This window comes from Bidens hawaiensis, unplaced genomic scaffold (genome assembly GCF_021521415.1).
Source record: "Bidens hawaiensis isolate Kalapana, Puna unplaced genomic scaffold, B.hawaiensis_p1.1 tig00011691_1, whole genome shotgun sequence".
NCBI classification, from domain to species: Eukaryota; Viridiplantae; Streptophyta; class Magnoliopsida; order Asterales; family Asteraceae; genus Bidens; species Bidens hawaiensis.
In genome coordinates this window covers 654241-668437 of record NW_027491924.1, presented here as the reverse complement: position 1 = coordinate 668437, position 14197 = coordinate 654241, and the positions used below count along the sequence as shown (strand labels likewise).

General features: G+C 37.5%; 2 protein-coding genes across 4 annotated transcripts; one reads left to right on the top strand and one right to left on the bottom strand.

Annotated features, from left to right (window-relative positions):
- Positions 1 to 4659, bottom strand: LOC143538755 (U-box domain-containing protein 44-like). Of its 3 annotated transcripts, none has more exons than XM_077032238.1 (4): positions 4443 to 4659; positions 2839 to 3436; positions 2454 to 2763; positions 1 to 1772 (listed from the first exon to the last, which is right to left on the bottom strand). In XM_077032238.1, the coding sequence occupies exons 2-4, from the start codon at positions 3391 to 3393 to the stop codon at positions 205 to 207; spliced, it is 2433 nt and encodes an 810-aa protein (XP_076888353.1). In that variant the 5' UTR covers positions 3394 to 3436; positions 4443 to 4659; the 3' UTR covers positions 1 to 204. The 3 variants fall into 3 exon arrangements, with proteins under 3 accessions (XP_076888353.1, XP_076888352.1, XP_076888354.1); XM_077032237.1 differs by having other exon boundaries at positions 2839 to 3430; XM_077032239.1 differs by having other exon boundaries at positions 2839 to 3427.
- A 6648-nt stretch (positions 4660 to 11307) lies between these two features.
- Positions 11308 to 13566, top strand: LOC143538786 (uncharacterized). The gene is made up of 4 exons (XM_077032259.1): positions 11308 to 11320; positions 11419 to 12188; positions 12307 to 12614; positions 12843 to 13566. Exons 1-4 carry the CDS (start codon positions 11308 to 11310, stop codon positions 13564 to 13566), a joined length of 1815 nt encoding a protein of 604 aa, XP_076888374.1.
- Positions 13567 to 14197: the final 631 nt, after the last annotated feature.

Genomic DNA, 14197 nt, shown 5'->3' with positions numbered 1-14197 from the left:
AATAACAAAAGCTGCACAATTTTCACTCAACCATGTCCTCAATACAATCAACAAACCAAAACAAAATCAATTATACACATCTAATGAAGAACTTCATATATGTTTTCTATATACACTATATCTACCAGTGTAAAGAATCCACCGAAACCGGCTCTTTCTTCACACCGATACACGAGTGTATAACGAAAACAACATGAACATCAATCACGCATTCGGAAAGATCCCTGAGAAGTTTGGAATTTTATCCACGTGTTTCAACGCGCGCTCTGCTGTCTGACGAGTATGATAATCGCCATGCTGGAAAGCGTCCACGAGTGCGGTACTCACGTTCGGATCCCCTGACACCTCGTACGCGATATCTTCCGTCCTTAAAAGGCGTTCCACCACCCAAACCGCCCGCCGCCCGAGATTCTCAGTTCGTTTTTCGAGTAAGACATCAAGAATCGGTTTAACACCTTCTGCCTCGATCAAAACCGCCACCCCTTCTTCAACATTAACACCATCGTCTAATAACGTTGATAACGCCGCTAACGAGGCTTCAACCACCGCCGCGTTCGTGTGATCTAACAGACCCACGAGCCGCCGTAAAGCGGGCCCGTCTAGTAAACAAAATGTATCGCGGCGTGAACACGCGCCACGGTGGACTCGACACAACCCCGTCATTACAGGTTGTTTGCTAAAACATGGGAAAATCGACATGCAAAAGCTCGGCGGCGGGATCTCGGGCAGTCGGGTCAGATTTTTAGATTCTGAAGATAGATTCTCCAACGCAAAAGCCGACACCATTTGCACGTTATCGAGCGAGTGTGCAAGAAGCTCGGTAAATAACCCAGCGAGGTCATTATCCCGACACAAGGAAACCGCTTTCGGCTTGTTTTGTAACATGAACGTGATCCGCGAAAGCACCCGAACGAGCCCTTCGAGATACGGAGTTACAAACCGGCTCCGTCTTGGTTCACCTTGTCGGATCATTCGGATTCGCGAAATCACGATTTCAAACGCGCCTTCGTCGAGCATTTGACGAGTCAGCCCAGTATCTCGTTCAGGCAGATCCGCAAGAAGCCTGACCGCTGCCGCTTGTTCTTCGGTACTCACGATATTTTCAGCTATTACTTTTATTAACCCGTCGAGTTGACCCGCTGACCCGCGTAATGAACTCGCCAACTCTTGACCCATGTTCGGCGAAAGGTGTTGTAAAAGTTTAATCGAGGCCAGTCGGAGATCTTGCTGTGGTGCTTCAATAAACTGAACCAAACTGTTAATTGCACCCGAGCTTTTAATAGCCGACACGACACTTATTAACGTGACCGGAGAGCTCGTGAGCCCGACAAGAACTTGCAAAAGTTTGCACTCGATTGCGGGTCCCGTGTTGCTGATCAAATAAAGTAGGTTATGAATAATATCTTCTGACACGAGGGTTTGGTGGTTGGGGCCCACAGGGATCGAGTCGAAGTCGCAATCAGAGGCGACAATGTTTGCGAGTATTGTGGCGGAGATTTCTTTGAGGCGCATCGGGAGTTGGTTGGGGCCCGCGAATAGGTCTTTGACTAGAGGTGTAAGGATGCCTTCTTCGACTAAGATTTTGGCACTCGGGTCGCATGATGAGACTTGGTTTAGAGCTTTTAAAGCGGCTTCTCGGGACTGCACGTTACCGCTTTTCATGAGGTTGATTAGTGATGAACCGACGGTTCGAGCCACAAAGACTTTAACATCGTTGCTTAGAGCTAGCTCGCCGAGGTATGAAGCCATGGATAGTTTGACTTCTGGAGAACCTGAAAATAAACAAATGGTTCAACATTTTTAAGCGTCTAACATATAGCCTGCAAACGAACCAGTTGTTCAGTTGTTGAACGTGAACGCGAACATGCACAAATCTTTTTGTTTATTTAATTCTATGAAAGGAAATGAACATGTCCTGCTCGTTTATTTCCATTTGTGGACGTTAGTTTATGTTTTTCATTTACATTTGTTTACGTGTTTATGTTCATTTACATATCTGTTTAAATTTTATTTATTAGTTAGTATGTATTAGTTATTAGTAACACAGATTGGTTCATTATGCAAAGGGTGTGTAAACAAGCCAAGCTACTTGAGGCTGGCTCGCTAAAAGCATGACCCGAGCCGAGCTTAAACAAGCTAGAGCCCGAGCTCAAGCGTAAATATAAGTTGTGTCTAACAATGAGCCCAAAACCCGAGCTCAAACTTGCTCGCGAGCCTAATATGTATATGATATTAAATTAATATATGTTTTTTTAGATTTAAATATAATAATTAAGATGTGTATAAAAACAATTATAAATTGATGTTAATATACTAGTAAATAATAAACGAGCCGACCTCGAGCTTGAAAAACTACTCGAGGGCCGGGCTCAAACTTCAGGTTCATAACGAACAAACAAGAACACATTCATTTTCTTTGTATATTTTTGTTTTGTAAGAGTTCATGTAAGTACCTTCAAGAATAAGTGTCAAAAGAGGTTGCAATCTACCATTTTCCGCCATTTGCCTCACATTATTCTCATTCTTCTCCAAATTCTCCAAAGTTTGATCCGCCTTCTCAACCGTCAAAAGATTTTCCGATTTACTACTTGTCATTCCAACTAATATCAAAATCGCACCATTGACCGACCCAATCTTTTCACTTAAAGTTTCCAACTTTGAGAGCTCATATAGCAAGTAGACCGCTTCTTCTCTCTCCTTTGACTGTTCATGTGACAGAAACTTGACTATCGTCCGCACGTTATCCCCCTCTGCCATTATTTCCTACAAACCAATAAATCATTTAACAACCTTGTAAATCAAACAATAACAAAACATTGTAATCAAACATTTAGACACCTTGCTATCATCATCGTCTTCAACGACGACTCGAAGTGTCTCCAACGTTCTACACCTGACTCTTCGACTGCTGCTTTTTAGCATATCAACAATCATTGGAATCAACTCGTTGTTCCTAATAATATGTTTACTTGTAGGAGTCTTTTGGCAAATATATTGAATAAATCTCAAAGCCCGCAACGTATCGGTTTCAGGGCAACCGAGGTTCAATGATTTGCGGGCCATGTCGAGCTGAACGACTTCGTTTCTAGCATTCCATTCTTCGATTGTGTTTCTTAAAGCGATGCTTGGATTCATATCGGTTGTTTTTAGTTCTTTCATTGTTATAGGGCAAACAAGCTTTCGGTTGTTTTCTTTGCACTCGTTGAACCATTTTTGAATGGCTTCACGTTCAAATGTTTGCCCGTTTTCGATTGATACAGGGTCTCTCATTATTTGCTTTGAAAGTGGGCATATGAATGCGTCGTATATGGGCTCTATGTGTTGTCTCTCGAATTGGAAACTATCGTCGGATTGACTACCGAGTTCGTGACTTCCGTCCCAGCTCCCCGCCATTAGAATGTGTGTACCGGTGAAAGATTAATTATATCTTCTACACCTATAAAAGAATAAAAATTAATTAAAGTTTAAAACATCATAAAGTTTAGATCTTTGTAACTACCTAACAGGCTTATTACTTTATGGTCATTTTACTTGGCTTCACACTTTCCAGAGAACACTCGTTTCTTAAACAAAAAGTTATGAAGTCAATTAAAAACGACAACCATCAACACGACTTCAAAACTTCCTAATTAGTAAACAACTTTTTTCCATGAATAGAAAGCTGTGAAGTCAATTAAAGACGACAAGTGCCAATAAGACTTCACATCTTCCTAATCAAGAAACACTTCTTTTTCCTTGTACAAGAAGATGTGAAGTCGTTTAAAGACAACTGTCAAGTGTCAATGTGACTTCACAATTTCCTATTCATGAAACACTTGTGAAGTCATTAAAATACGACAACCGTCAACATGACCTCACAGCTTCCTGATCAGGGAACTTTTGTTCCTGGAACAGGAAGCTGTCAGGTCATTTAAAGACAACAACCGTCAATATGACTTCACATTTGCATTTCTTGGAACACTTGTAAAGTCACTTAAAGACCCGAAAAAAGTTAATATGACTTCACAGCTTCTTGTTCACGTAATCTTCTTCCTTGAACAAGAAGCTGTGAAGTCATTGAAACACGACAACCGTCAACATAACCATTGTCAAACAAAGATGTTGCATTTCGTGTTCCAACTACTTCGGAAGCGAGGATCGACAAATAAAGGGTATTAAATAAAAGGGTATTTTAGGAATAAGTTAATAATCAAACCTTAATAAAGCAACAATTAAATCAAAATCTTGCAAAAAATTCATAATAATAATAATTTCAAAGATCGCATTCATTTAATGACACTTTTAACACATAACAAAACAATCATTTCGGCATTCAATTAAACTAATCAATTCAAACCCCCAAAACAAAACCGCGTTAAACCCATCTCAAACTCAAATCGAATAACAATTATTATTATCAAACACAATTACAACAATCAAGAACCAAAACCCATCAAAATTACCTTAAATCCAGCTACTCAATCGCAATATCAATTGAAATTAGGTACAGCTACATGCTGCAAGCAAAGCAACAGTGGGTTTCAATAATTGATGGGTAAAAAGACAAAAAGAAGATGTTTAATTGAAAATTAAGGTTTTATTGCAGAGGATTTGAGCATAGAAATGAGAAGGCAGGTGCAACAAGTGATGAAATCGAAAACCCAAAAGTCAAAATTGAAAATTTGTGATTAGAGTTTTATTATTATTATTATTATTATTATTATTATTATTATAATAGAGAGAGAAAGAAAGATGGGTTTTGTTTTGAAGTCAATCACGGTAGTCGTCGTATTAGACCGTGGAAGAAACAGAGGTGGGTGTGGTGACACGACGATTTGATTGTGTATTTGTGTTCATGTTTTACTCGATATACACTATTGTCAAATGTATAAATACATACATACATCAAATGTTTTCTACGTATTTTCCGCTTTATATTTATACATATACAATATTTCATCATGGATAATTATTGTCATTGTACATTTATCATTTATCTTATCGGTTTTGTAAAATATACCTTATTTGTTTTACTTTTATTGACTAATTATAACTCGGTGTGACCATATATAGTTTTATTTATGCTTTTCCTGTTATACTTGTATTATTATTGATTAGGAAAGTAAAAGTTAAAACTGTGTCATTACTTACTTGCTATTTGCTAATGGCAAACTAACTTGTCTTAATTTAGAATATAATATATAATCTATACTTTTTAAGTGTATATTTGCAAATAAAATGGAAAAAATAGGGTTAACTTAGTAAACGAGATTTAATTTAATTTTTTTCCTATATAACCGATAAAATAAGATATACAGGTATTCAATCTGATCGATTATATAGATTGTTTTGGAACAATCTCGGTGACAAAATTTTAAGTGACATGATTTCTGATCAGTAGTTTTTAAAAGAACGATGCATAACTGATTAGCTTGTTATACTTATTTTAAAATACCAATCAACTTATATTCATAGCTTATGGGTACTAAATAAGTTCCTTAGAAAATTCCGCAATTCATTTTCTGAACCTTTAAGAAAATTAATTAAATTGCTGTTTATTTATATAAAAAAAATTAGGAACTATTTTTATATGATATTAAATTAGTATCGCTTTTATTTGACACCTTGTAAATAACACGCTAAGACATCTTAATATTAGGCGTATCAGGAATATTCCATAGTTTAATATTAGTTGTCAGTATGATGATCATGCTAAATATTCTGCCTCATTCAATTTGCTGTCATTTACCTTGTGTTTTTTTTTAATTTATTTTCTCCTTTATATTAAAAACAATATTGACAAATGACAAATGACAAACGACAAATGAATGCTCGGGTATATTGTTTTTATTTTTTTAATTGTTTTTTCTGGTTATGGTTCCGGGTACGAGTTTTTCGGGTTCCGGGTACGAGTTTTTCGGGTATAGAATGCTCAGGTATATTGTTTTTATTTTTTTAATTGTTTATTCCTATTCTATATTAAAAAAAATCCGATTTTTTAAATGATATAAATAAATATATTCTTTTAGATTAAAAAAAACTATATTAAATTTAACCCAATCCCAATTTATGATCAAAATTGTATTAAATAGCTAAACATATGCGGATCATAACAACTTATTAAAATCCACATATTAAATAATTTATAGCAAAACAACGAATTATTTTTAATATAAAGTAGAAAAAAAAATATCACATCATTAAATGCAAGTAGAAGTGCACAAAAAACACGAAACCGGAACCAGAATCGAAAAAAATACCCGGAACCAGTTTTTTTATATCCGAGCATTCTATACCCGAAACCGGAACCAACCCTATCAATAAAGTATGGATAAGGTATGCATTTTGAGCTCAATACCCGTACCCGGAACCGTACCCGATTTATACCCGTAACCGGTCATACCCTATACCTATACCCGGTTATACCCGATACCAATTTTCTAATACCCGAAATAATACATGAGTTTTATATTATACTTTATGTTTACTTCACAACTTGTATGTTTAAGTTTTTTAAAAAATATATTATTAAGTAAGTAATTTGTATTTAAGTGGATTTACGGTTTTTGTAATATAGTTTAATTATTTTTATAAATTACAAAACAAATTTAAATTTTAAACAAATTTTAAAATGTATAAAAAAATCATAAATTCAAACCCGGTTCTATTAATACCCGGTCGTACCCGGACACATACCCGGTTCCAATACCCGGTTATACCCAAACCCGATCATACCCTACCCGGTACATAGAGTTGAGTTTTTCTCCTCAATACCCTACCCGAACCCTACCCGATTTCTCTCAATACCCGATCATACCCGAAACCGGCTTCATACTCGAACCCAGATGTTAGAAAAAACCTGATTTGTGCACCTCTAAATGCAAGTGCTACAATAATAATAGAGACCAGGTACCAAAATGGGCTCCAGATAAACAGATGTAATACCCAGCCCACCTAACGACCATATAGGTGTCTTCTTGGCCCAACAGAAAGTACAAGGAAAACAACTCTTATAAAGGATTCCCTCTTGGATATATATACAACATTTGGTTAACAAAAAGGGTGAACTCATAGTCTCATAATATGTTCACGATTTGTACGAAACTGAACCACCATTGGCCAATACCATTTTTAGGGTGTTTGATTTTGGTTTGCTATATTTAGTAAGATTCCGATGCTATTTGTAGATTTATGTACCAACGCATGTCACGCCAGTAAATTGTGCATAAGTGTCATCAAAAGTCTTATTGTGTCATTAGTCATTACCGACTCATTAGCAATGGATAGACCGTCGGTAGATACTTCCTCAAAAAACACAAATTACCATCAGTAAATACCCTGGCCAATGGTTTCCTCACCATCCTTGACGTTTAATTACACTTTTCTATCTTAATTTCATTGTTTCCGTTGGAGAACCCACCCGGGGAAATACGAATATTCGTTGGTAATTTTTGTCTATGATAGTTATTTTTCTAGTAGTGTATATATCAATTTAAATGACTATATTCTTTATCCAGCTTATTTGCATCGTTACTACGTACCCACTTGCATCTAACATCTAAGATAAGCATAAATCTATTGACGTATTCTAACAAACAATTACAGATATTAAACACAGCGATCGATACGCCAACCTTTGATATGATTAATTAAAGGCTATAATCATTTAATGTTAGTCGAACTACCAGGTTTACCTGCCCAAATGACACTGATAAACTAGTTTGTTGATTCTGTTTCATATAGCTTCAGATTTAGAAAGTAATTAACAAACCAGAAGTCAGCAAAAGTCTTTATATATATAATCCTAATTTACTACCAACTTTGCATCCAAGATAAGCATCTTACTATTTAGAGTATTCTAACAAACTAGTACATATATTAATGATATGCCAATAACTTTTTTTATTCTATATGTGTTTATTATATCTTCAATTATATACCGATAAAATTATGGAAACTTAATTATAAATTTTCAAACATAGAGATGAACATGAACATAACAGTGAAACCTACTTGGGATTGCTACTTAGACGATGATGATGCCATATATATGTCCTAATGTCCATAGTGATTAATTCCGTTGTGATTACATGGATATGATGGATGATTAAGAGTAACAGAGAATTCTTAGACATCGTGAATTGTAATTGTCTGATCTCATTCTTGTCCTTACATGTTTAACACCCCCCCCCCCACACACACACACAAACAAAAAAAAAAGAAGAAAAAAAAACATATACTCTTATCAAGCAATTGTCTGTCATGTCATATTGGTAAATGTTATGAACCTCGTTCGTTAATCAAATGGTCCAAAGAAAATAGATAGAAACTAGATTAGAAACCATAGATTTTTGGAAGAGAGTTTGATAAATCAAATCATAATATTTTCATTCCTAATCCATGTTACGGTACAAACGAGGCCTTATATAGAGCCTTCAATAAAAGAACTAAACATGTAAATAAACTACCCACTGCTTTAAAGAAAGTTACCCACTAATAATATCATTGAACAAAAGTAAATGAAACAAAGAGTTGCAAGATTGTTGTATGTGTGCATGGAACGTGTATAGACAAATTAGATTGTGGCCCACAACAATAAACTTAATTCAAATGACCCATAAGGTCATATAAATGGATTATTTCCAACACTCTTCCATTTGCCCGAGTGATTAATCAATTATGATAAACACTGATTATATTTGGCCAAGTTAAACACTCATCAAGTTTAACATGAGAAAGAGTTAAATTATATTAAAAATAGTTCCAACTACAATAAAGAGTTAAATTATATTAAAAATAGTTCCAGTTACAACCATTGTTGACAACTCAGAGACCCTCCAACAGTCATACGAAAGTCCCAACATAAAACACTAAAACATAAAGCCAAAATGAGTACCGGAATAAGCCCTTCAAGGTAATTTTTTATACTTTAACACAGTATAACTTATTTGGAAGAAAATAACTCTTTATGGGTCATAATATAGTGTTATTGTTAAAAGGAGCGTAGAAGGCAAGATCTAGGACCGGTGAAGTTCATAAAGGATACAGATGGGCATGTACTGGTTAAGGAGCAGGACATCAAGCTAAGATGGCAAACCTACTTCCACAATCTTTTTAACAATGGGAGAGCTTACCAAGAAGAACATGACAACACAAACTTTCAACGACAACAATCGAATAACTGCTACTGCCGACGGATCACACGAGAAGAGGTGAAGGATGCACTTAGGAGGATGGGAAGGTCTAAGGCGGTTGGCCCAGACAACATACCCATCGAGGTGTGGAAGTGTCTGGGGGAGGAAGGAGTCATGTGGTTAACTACTCTGTTCAATAGTATTCTCAAATCAGGTAAGATGCCAGACCAGTGGAGGAGCAGCGTTGTAGTTCCTATCTATAAGAACAAAGGAGACGCCCAATGTTGTGGTAACTACCGAGGAATCAAACTACTAAGTCATACTATGAAGCTTTGGGAAAGAGTGATTGAGATTAGACTTAGACGAGAAACTCAGGTTACGGTCAACCAATTTGGCTTCATGCCGGGGCGTTCCACCACAGAGGCAATACACCTTATAAGAAGATTAATGGAAAAGTATAGGGAGAAGAAGCGTGATCTACATATGGTGTTTATTGACCTAGAAAAAGCCTACGACAGTGTGCCACGACAGGTGCTCTGGGAGTGCTTGGAGGGTAGAAGAGTGCCCAGGAAATACATAGAGATAATTATGGATATGTATACCAGGAGTGAAACAAGTGTCCGTGCGCCAGTGGGGGATACTGATTTCTTTCCTGTAGAGGTAGGTCTTCACCAGGGGTCAGCGTTGAGCCCGTTTCTTTTTGCAGTAGTCTTGGATGAGTTGTCAAAGTCGATTCAGGGGACTCTCCCGTGGTGCATGATGTTCGCAGACGATATTGTGTTACTTGCTGAGAAAAAACAAGATCTAAACATGAGGCTTGAGGAGTGGCGAACAACCTTAGAGACAAAAGGTTTAAAGATTAGCCGATCTAAGACGGAGTACCTCCACTGTGATTTTGGTGGGATAAACGACAATGAAGACGCACAGATCACAATTGAAGGGCAGGTGGTCCCACAGGTAACGAAGTTCAAGTATTTAGGATCATTTGTACCAGAACGATGGGGAATTAGACAGTGATGTGACCCACCGAGTTCAGGTAGAATGGTGTAGATGGAAAGCAGCCACAGGTATATTGTGCGACAAGAGTTTCCCGACTAAACTAAAGGGAAAATTCTATAGGGTGGCAGTTAGACCTGCAATGCTATATGGAACAGATTGTTGGGCCATCAAGAAGGCACAAGTGCGGAAGACGGAGGTAGCAGAAATGAGAATGCTACGTTGGATGTGTGGGCACACAAGGCTAGACCGAATAAGAAACGGTGTGTTTCGCGAGAGATTAGGGGTGGCGAACATAGCAGACAAGATAAGAGAGTGGAGATTGAGATGGTTTGGACATGTAAAGAGAAGACAGACGACGAATCCTGTTAGATTCGTAGAAAACATTACTATAGAGGGAGGAGGGGTAGAGGACGACCGAAATTGACTTGGGATGAGAGGATTATGCATGATTTGATAGACCTAAACCTCTCCGAGGACATGGTTGAGGATAGGAATTCGTGGAGAAGTAGAATTAAAGTTAAGGATTTTTAGAGAGAATTGAATACCTTAGGGCTTAGACTTAACTTATTTAGGTCACATACAATAATGGTATTTCCCTTACATATATTATTATTATTATTATTATTATTATTAGCTTTTATATAGCTGTTAAACTGTGATCTTATTATTAATATTATTATAATTAGTAGTAGTTTTTATATAACTGTTAAACTTTGATTTCCTTTATTTTGCTTCATTCACATGTACTTAGAGCCGAGGGTCTCTCTGGAAGCCACCTCTCTATTCCTTTGGATAGAGGTACGGTGTGCCTACATCCCACCCTTCCTAGACCCTACTTATAGCTTTGCTGTCGGTGGGATTTTACTGGGCATGATTGATTGATTGTTAAAAGGATAAATATAAAAATAATTAAATAAATAAAAGCATCATAGAAGTAATTTATATTAGCTCTGAAAAATATTGTTGAGAAGGTTCCAAGAGGGACCATGTTAAAAGTCTTCTTTTAAAGGTTTATGGATAGCATGGAATTAGTTTATAAAAACAAAAGATGATGTTGATAGATAATATTGCAGATCTAGGCATTTAAGAACTTTAGCCACCTGGTCATGGTGTAAGTTTACATCCAACTTCTGATTGACACAGGACCAATTTCACTAGAGCAGATTTAAGTGTTAGGTACCATAAATTACCAACAATGGTACTAAACAGTAAGTTAATCCCTATTCATAATCAACTCAAGTCATTTGCTTATCGCTCGTGATATAGTTGTAGTTAATTTTAAGATCTTATCTGTTTTTTTTGTCAGTATTGAGCAGTTTAATCCTTGTTAACCAATCAAGGAGACTAGTTGAGGTTTTTCCAGATCATATGAGGAAAGAATATAACAAATGGTTGCTAAGAACACTTGTACTAGTCAGCCTTGCAGTGCAAATCTCACTAATCTACAGTGGCAACCGGAGGAAGTATATCGCCATGAGAAGGATAAGAGGTTTTATATGGTGTGCCTATTTGTTAGCCGACTGGGTAGCCACTGTTGCTCTTGGGCTTCTTGTCGACTGCCAAGGGAACCTTGGCAGCTCGGGTAGCAGCAACAAAGAGTACGGAGATCTGATCCTGATGGCTTTCTGGGCACCATTTCTGTTGCTTCACCTTGGTGGGCCGGACACCATTACCGCTTACGCGTTAGCTGATAACGAATTATGGTTAAGGCACTTTCTTGGCCTTTGTGTCCAAACATTTGCAGCATGCTACATTACTCTTCTGGCATGGGAAGGCGGCCTTATTTCCTGGCTCACCATCCCCATGCTTCTTTGTGGCATGATCAAGTATGGTGAGAGAACATGGGTTCTCATGACCGCCAACCGGGACCAGTTTCGGGATTCGGTTCTTACAGATACGGATCCAGGCCCAAATTATGCCAATTTCATGAAAGAATATTGCTTAAAAGAAGCAGAAGGGTACGATGTTTCTGCTGCTCAAGTGGAAGAGCAACGGTCACCTGAATATGATCCTGAAAACACCACAGGTGCTTCGAGAGACTCTAAACTTGATCCAAGAATAATTCTGCAGAGGCAGGTTACTTCTTTGAAACTCTAAACTTCAAGAGGCTCTTTGTGGATCTATTCTGGGCTTCCAGCCGCGAGATGAGAGCCATGGTTTCTTTGAACAACATGATTACAATATCGCCTTTGAGGTGATTGAAGTTGAACTTGGATTTGCGTATGATGTCTTCTACACAAAAGCACCCATCATATATACTCCTTTTGGATTGTGTTTCCGTCTTATGACTTCCTGCTCCACGCTTGCTGTGCTGTTGACATTTTCTGGATTAATAGGTGTGAACTCTCATAAACATCAACTCCTTGATGTTGCAATTACTTACACATTGCTCATAGGTGCTCTGTTTCTTGAAGCATATGCAGTCAGATCTTTGCTTTTATCTGACTGGACAAGTCTATGGTCCATCCGTAATTCTTCCAAGATTGTAGGCCGCCTAATCAGGTCACTCCAGTCCGTTCAAAAAGGAAAAAGATGGTCGAACTCTATCTATCAGTACAGCTTGTTATAATTTTGCCTCAATCTTAAATCTTCAGCCTTCCAAAGAATGTCGGGGTTCATTCCTTTGCCTGATAGGATTAAGAACGTCTGGGAAAAATTGGAGGGTTATCACCAATTGAAACATGTCGCTATAACGACTGATCTGAAGTGTTTTATATTTAATAACTTCAGGGAGAAATCTATCGACACGGAATTGGATCTGAAGATCTTGTTCACCTGCCGCGGAGCTCTTTCCCTGCAAAAACACTCAAAGTATGGTGTGTTTAAATGGACAGTTGATGTGGAATTCGACCATAGCATCCTCATTTGGCATATTGCCACTGATCTCTGCTACAACTTAAACGAAATTGAAAGACGCAGGCGCCCGGATTTACACGTTAACGAAAATGAATGGAATCACTACCAGAAATTCAGCAAGAAATTAGCAGATTACATGTTATATCTCTTGGTCATGTGTCCTTTCATGTTGCCCATGGGGATCGGAATCATTAGGTTCAGAGACACCTGTGCAGAAGCCTTGGTATTTTTTAAAGAGAGAAGCGGCACTAATAAAGATGACGCCTATGAAATGTTGAGGCATGTTGACACCAAAGTGTTTCCAAAAACTGTGAAGGGGGATAGGAGTAAGTCGGTACTGTTTGAGGCCTGCAAGCTTGCAGCTTCATTGAACGAGATGGGTAGGGCGGAAGGTCGTGCAAAGATGTGGAAGATGGTGGGTGATGTGTGGGTTGAGATTCTTGGTTATGCAGCTAGTCAATGCAGAGGATTTGACCATGCTCAACAGCTTGAAAAGGGTGGAGAGCTTCTTACTCATGTCTGGCTCTTGATGGCACATCTTGGCATCACTGAACACTTTCAGATAAACGAAGGTCACGGGAGAGTTAGTTGGCTGTAACTTAGCAAGTATAATGGATATAACTTGTAGCAACATATATATGCTTCTTATCATAATCATATATATCAGTTTGCATTTTCTTTTTGATGGTACCATATGTATAAATAATTGATTCTTACATTAGTTGTAGCCTTCCCAACAAGTTACTTTTTATCCGGAAAGTTTATGTATCATTGTAATAAAACACCTTGGATGAATGGTGTAATGATGTAGTCACTCTTTAACACATGATCATTTTGTAAAAATAGATCTGCCATATATATTACGTATATAAGTAGATTGTTTTTTCCTTTAGGTTTGGGTTCATGGGTTTTGAGGGGTTTCTCCAAGATCTTTTAATCTCTAGGTATTAAGGGGCTGAGTTGTGACGGTACTGGCTTAGTGTCGTGGATGGTAAAGGGTAATATAAGGGAAAGTGATGTTGGCATAAGCCTTTTTGATTTGAGGGATTTTGTTACCTATGCCAACGCATGTTGTCGCCATAGCTTTGGCTGGATTTATGAAAATAATCCGCCATTTAGAAAAGGTACCCAACGACATGCCATCGCTATAGTTTAACTGTTTAAATTATTTTCTTTTTCGGTTCTCGATCTTCCTCAATATTAAATATTGCATTTAATTTTGCAATTCC